This window comes from Carassius auratus, chromosome 5, assembly GCF_003368295.1.
Source record: "Carassius auratus strain Wakin chromosome 5, ASM336829v1, whole genome shotgun sequence".
NCBI lineage: Eukaryota > Metazoa > Chordata > Actinopteri > Cypriniformes > Cyprinidae > Carassius > Carassius auratus.
Genome location: NC_039247.1, coordinates 6813353 through 6819791, shown reverse-complemented (window position 1 = coordinate 6819791; position 6439 = coordinate 6813353). Strand labels below are relative to the sequence as shown.

General features: G+C 33.2%; 1 protein-coding gene across 1 annotated transcript; it reads left to right on the top strand.

Moving 5' to 3' along the window:
* The first annotated feature begins 990 nt into the window (after window positions 1–990).
* Window positions 991–5900, top strand: LOC113072758 (RING finger and CHY zinc finger domain-containing protein 1). Its single transcript, XM_026245725.1, has 8 exons — window positions 991–1061; window positions 1472–1591; window positions 1724–1839; window positions 1970–2048; window positions 2132–2235; window positions 3676–3705; window positions 3901–4021; window positions 5284–5900. The coding sequence occupies exons 1-8, from the start codon at window positions 1008–1010 to the stop codon at window positions 5413–5415; spliced, it is 756 nt and encodes a 251-aa protein (XP_026101510.1). The 5' UTR covers window positions 991–1007; the 3' UTR covers window positions 5416–5900.
* Window positions 5901–6439: the final 539 nt, after the last annotated feature.

Here is a 6439-nt window from a genome sequence, read left to right as displayed (position 1 = left end):
CTTCTCTTAAATTTCGTCCTCGTAACAAGCAAAGTTGTGGTCAGTTTGTGACAAGATTATGATATCTGCAGATCGTTTACTGACCATATTCAAAATTTGATTCCAATGATTAATAATGGCTTAGAAAATCTTTGTGACCGTAAGAGAGAAGAATTGCAATTAGCTCTGCAACATACAAAAAAGTTTTATCAACATCTCTGGTATATATCAGAAAACATTTCTGGCTGGTATAAATTAGAAAAAGCCATTGTTGAGACAAAGCTCAATTTCCCTGACAGAAAAAGATCACTTGGAATTGGAGACCCATTACTCTCTTAAATACGGATTCAGGACTAGATAAAATTATTCATGAATCTCAAATGGGTTTCATGAAAAACAGACATATTAGTAATAATATCACTCTTATTTTTGACCTTTTAGACTATTCAGACCTGATAGAGTCAGGTTAAAATGTTAGGCCCTGAATATATTGGCATTAAAACACTTTTAAACTTAACTGGTTAAGTTTAACTTGTTGGTTAACTTGTCTAACAAATTAAAAATTCTATGTGGTTATTTATCCAGCAATGTTTTTTTTCGGAAGCTTGGACGCTTATCTTTTCGTTTCTAACATTATTGATAACAAATCAGCATATCAGAATGAGTTCTGAAGCATCACAGAAGACCGGCATAATGATGCTGAAAATTCAGCTTTGCATCACAGGAATAAATTATATTTATAATTATTATAAGTATATTACGATAGATAGACTAACTTGACATTGTTAAGTATCTTCCAAAATATTCTGTTTTCATAAATTTAAAAAAAACGCGTCACTAAAAGCTTCACTATGATACTATTAAATTACATTAATTATTTTTTCTCATGTTAAAAAATACATATATATTTAATATGATTTATAGAACTTGTTTTATTCCCTTTTGTAGTTCGATAGAAAAGATAGAGAACCCCAAGCACGAATGTCAAAGGACTTTTAAATAAAGATATCTATCATTTTAAATGAAACATGGCCGCCACGCCAGATGGATGTGTGCATTACGCTCGGAGCTGTTTGTTAAAAGTGAGCGACATGTACTTACACGTTACATGTAGACTTTGTGTTTCGCACATGCTTGCTGATATCAAAGAGTTAGCTCGGTTATTTGGTTAAATGCAGGCTTTGTCGCGCGAGAACGTGTGATTGAAACCATTCTAATTAGCATACTAGCTAACTTATGGGAATAAACATCTCTGAAGACCTATTGACAGGTTTTAATGTTCAGTATAAGATTTATTTTTTACTCAAATCAAATTAGTGTTGGCTTAAAGGCAACGGATTCGATATGTTAGTTTAGACTCAACGCTATGCTCGATAGGGACAAGTAAATAAAGAGTTTTGTTTGATGGCAGCGATGTTCTCGTGCAGTAAACTGGACTGTTGAACGTGCATTGATATTGTTATGTGTTTGTGATCTGTCTCTCTCTCTGTAGGCGCCCTGCTGTGGGAAGTTTTATGTTTGCAGACTCTGTCATGATGGTGAAGAGAACCATGAGATGGACCGCTTTAAGGTCCGAGAGGTCAGATGTGCAGCATGCAATACTATTCAAGAGGTAAAGACATATTTAAGCTATTTAAATTATAAATTTAAAATAGACTTTGCTTGGATGAATCTCACCAAACATTTTTCTTAATGCATATTTCTCTGATAATGTTTAAAGCTGCTGTGCTTACTCGTTTTTCAGGCTCGGCAGACATGTAAAGAATGTGAGGTGAAGTTCGGGGAGTATTACTGTGACGTTTGCCATCTGTTTGATAAAGACAAGAAGCAGTACCACTGCCAGCTATGCGGGATATGCAGGTTTGCATTAGCAAATGAATAAACAAAACATGCAAAACAATGTACAAATTAGAGGCGTCTTCATTATTCAACCGCAGCTATACATTTGATTCTCATTGACCACCTTCTTCTTCTTCTCTGTTACCTTCAGAATTGGCCCGAAAGAGAAATACTTCCATTGTATGAAGTGCAATTTATGTTTAGCCACTGATCTAAAAGATAATCACAAGGTAATGTCTCTTCCTGATTCTTGAACATTGCTTGATTGTTTAGTAGTTAGTAGGGAAATATTAATCAGTTCCTGCTGTTTCAGTGTGTTGAGAATGTGTCTAGGCAGAACTGTCCTGTATGTATGGAGGACATCCACTCGTCCAGAATAAGGGCTCATGTGCTCCCCTGTGGTCATCTGCTACACAAGTGAGTGTTTGATTATTACTAGTAATATTAACTACCGGTTTGGACACAATTGAATACATTTATTTGACATAAAATGTTAAATCTGGGTTTTTGTGCATCTTAAAATGTCACCCTTCCACTAATCAAGGCCTTTAAAGGCCTGAAATCAAAGCAGAAAGTCTTAAATTAATAGTCATTGCATGCTTATATTTTCTCGCTCTCTTTTTTCCTCTCTATACAAATATTGAAACATTCTTGAATCAAGATATATTATTAACTTGATATGCAAAAATGAAGATATACACTGCTGTTTAAATGTTTAGGATCCATAAGATTTTTTATTGTTTTTAAAGTAGTCTCTTCAGTTCATCACGGCTGCATTTATTTGACCAAAAAAAAATAAAATAAAAATACTGATATTGTAAAATATTGCCATTTAAAATAATGGTTTTCTATTTCGATATACTTTAAAATATAATACATTTTTCTGATCCGATCAAAGCTGAATATTTTGTGGAAATCCTTCAGAAATCCTTCCAATATGCTGATTTATTACTAATGTTGGAAACAGTTGCGCTTGTATTATATAAGCATATGATAATATAATAATATATGTATATATGGAACTTGTGATTATTTTTTTAGTACTGTAAACTTTAAAAGAACAGCATTTATTTAAAATAGAAATCTTTTTAAACCATATAAGTCTTCATCATCACTTTTTATTAATTTCTCACATCCTTGCTGAATAAAGGCATTTCTTTAAAAAAAAATTACAATTAAAAAATACTGACCCCAAACTTATGAATGGTTGTGTATATTGTTGCAAAAGATTTATATTTTGAATAAATGCTGTTCTTTTTTAACTTTTTATTCATCAAAGAATCCTGAAAAAAGTATCACAGGTTCCAAAAAAAAAAACATTTTAGATTGATTCCTGAAGAATCATCTGACATTGAAGACTGGGGTAATGATGCTGATGAAAATTCAGCTTTGCATCACAGGAATAAATTATATTTAAAAGTATATTAAAATAGAAAAACATTATTTTAAATTGCAATAATATTTCACAGGTTTAATATTTCATAATTAATTTCAAACACATACATCTATGATGAGCAGAAGAGACTTCTTTAAAAAACATTACAAATCTTACTGATTGCAAACTTTTGAACGAAAGTGTATAGTTTTGAAAACTCTTGAAAAATTGCTTAAAAGTTTATGCTTAAAACAAGAACAAATATCTGTCAATGATAAAAAGTCATGAATAGAACATGATAGATTTTGGTAGATTCACAACTGCATTTAAATGCTCCTAAACACTTTTAAATTTATCTTCAGTATATATGCTAGGAAACATATTTTCTATTAAAAATGCTGAAATCGTATGTTTAAGATCATACTGTGTACCATCTGTGTGTCGTCAAATGAATGTGATTTAATGTTTGTTGTTGCTTGCAGAACATGCTTTGAGGACATGTGCATAACTGGGTAAGGAATGATGGGTTTTTTTGTGACCGTTGCATAAATAATTTCTTATGACTTGCTGCTAGTTCTTCATAGACTCAAGAAGTGTCACACTCATCTGTTGCACAGGAACATGTTGTCCCTCTGAGCTGTGTTTACATGTTTTGATCCTCACTGCGCTCCGTGTTCTGAGGCGAGTTCATGTTGTCTGTCCCGCAGTTCTTACCGCTGTCCTCTGTGCATGCATTCGGTCTTCAACATGGAGGAGGTCTGGGAAGAGAGAGATAAGGAAATTTCCCAGTCTCCCATGCCCACAGAGTACCGGGACACTACGGTCAAGGTAACAGAGCCATCGTCATTTACATGTATTCATTTAGCACACACTTTATCTAAATAACCATTCAAATGAGGAGCAATGCAGACACAAGCAGAATTGAATGTTGGTTTATGAGTCTGTGAGATGTGCTCGTATCCTGCGGAGGAAAAATGGCAAAAGATTCAGATCTGATGTGGCTACATCTACTTTGGTCATTGTACTGTGAAGAATAGCTGTTTCCACTGTCGGGCCAGTGTGAGCCAGTGCTTCAGATAGGCCGGGCAGAGCTAATGACCTCGGACCTGTAGCACCGAGGCCAAAATAACAGTGCGTTTCCACCGTCGGGCCACAAGCTGCGCTGCGCTTCATTTAAACCTGCCCTTTACACGCATCTCAGAAGCAAGGTCACAAAACCCCATCATTTCACAGACAAAGAGAAGTTATCACAAAACCAATAAGAAATAAATCACTGGATCTAGTGCAATCACAAAACAAACATGATAAAAGCGGCCGTTTGTTTGCATGCTTTGTTCAATATTTAAATCCAAAAGCATGATGTTTTACCAAAATAAGTGATACATTGATCATGATGAATTAATTTATCATAATTGAAAATGAATTGTTTCTATCTGACTTTCATTTTCAGTAAATTTTCAGTTTTAGTTATTTTAGTTTTTAACTTGGAAACATTCCTCATTTTAATTTGCGCATTTCATCTAATATTTATATTTTATTTCATTGAACAAAAATGATTTCTAATAGCTTTAGGTAATATAATGATTTATAATAGCTTTTTTAAACCTTACCTGTTTTTTTTAATAAAAAATGTTCTATAATTATGTAGTTTTATTTATAGTCGTTATGTTTATAATAATTTTTTATATATTGCAAAATAAAACTACACCTCTTGTGGGACCATTCACCAGTTCTTATTTCTGAAATAAAAATTGCATTCTAATTAAATAAATGTAATATATATATTTTTTCCTCACAGTAGAATTTGCCTTTAATTATACTGATTTAATAATAAACAAAGTTATTATACTTTTTACTGTTGACCACAAATTAGAATAATAGAATTATTGGGAATTACAAAAAAGTGTTGGTCACAATCATAAATGGTCCTAAATCTAGTTTATTTTATTCATTTGGTTAGCTTTTATTTATGTAGAAGTATTCTTTTTTCCTTTGGTGTAACGGTGAAATATGATCTGTTCTTGTGAGATTCCCCTTTACAAGTCACTTTATGTAACACTTTATGAATGCATGTGTTTTTATGTTCACAGATCATATGCAATGACTGCCAGGCTCACTGCACTGTCTCCTTCCACGTGTTGGGGCTGAAGTGCAGCTCCTGTGGCTCTTACAACACGGCGCAGGACGGAGGGCTGATCGGCGCCCCTGCTGTTAACACATGACAGTCTGAAGAAGAGCACGACATGGAGCACCACGAAAGAAATCAGCTCTGAGTTAAGCTTTTACACAACTGATATATAGAAATACAAGCTCTCCTCTCACGCTGCTGTACAGCTGCTCTTTTTCTTCTTGCTTGATTAAAAAGGATAAGAGCATATTTGAGGCTTCTTTAATTTTCTGTCTGTGAAGAGTCAGTTGTGTGAGATTTGCAACTTCTGTATATGTTAATTTTGATATTAGATAATCCTGTGCTTGAGGATAGGCTGCTTTGTTGACTGAATCCTCAGTATCTATCAAGAGCATTTTTGGTTCATATTAATGAAAAATATCTGATTATCAGAAAATTATCTGGCTCTGATATTCATTGAGGGCCAGTGGACATCATCGCCGAACTTCTGTTCATTTTAAAATGATTTAATGCTATTTATTGATTAATGCTGGACAAGCCACAAACATTGTATTAAAGAAATAAAATAAAATGATCACATTGCATATTATGTTTTTTAGGAATCTTATAAAAAAAAAAATTGGTTCTTATTTTTTGGTTCTTGAAGATTGTCTTCTAAAAGGAATCTCGTTCTCTGTAATTCTTGCTTCTTTTTAATTGATTCATTGAGTATGATTCGAGAAATTGTTTATTTCTACAAGCCCATTCACACCAAGAATGATAACTATATTATCGTCTGTTTATTCCAAGCAGACGCTCGTCTGCCACTTAAAATTCTCGAGCTCGCTTTATAGCAGGATTGATTCTGATGTTAATGTTTTTATCGTTCATCAACTGGAAAACAAATGCTTCTGAAAATGATTCCAATGATACCATTTCCCTGTGCCTTCATCTTTATAGCTGTAGTGTGGACTCTGCTATTCTTTAATATTGAGAACGATTTTTAGAACTATTTCTTAAATGTTATCTTTATAATTATCGTCCTTGGTGTGAACAGGCATTAATACTGATATTCAGCCATTTTTGAGAATTAAATTTCTGTTTTCTTTTCTTTTTTCAAAGCGTACTTCTGTTGCACT

Excerpts from the sequence above, each read along its gene's own strand:
- LOC113072758 (XM_026245725.1), top strand. The coding sequence starts at position 1,008 with ATGGCCGCCACGCCAGATGGATGTGTGCATTACGCTCGGAGCTGTTTG. Across the intron at positions 1,840-1,969 it reads CAGCTATGCGGGATATGCAG|AATTGGCCCGAAAGAGAAAT; the intron begins GTTTGCATTAGC and ends TGTTACCTTCAG. Across the intron at positions 4,022-5,283 it reads ACCGGGACACTACGGTCAAG|ATCATATGCAATGACTGCCA; the intron begins GTAACAGAGCCA and ends TTATGTTCACAG.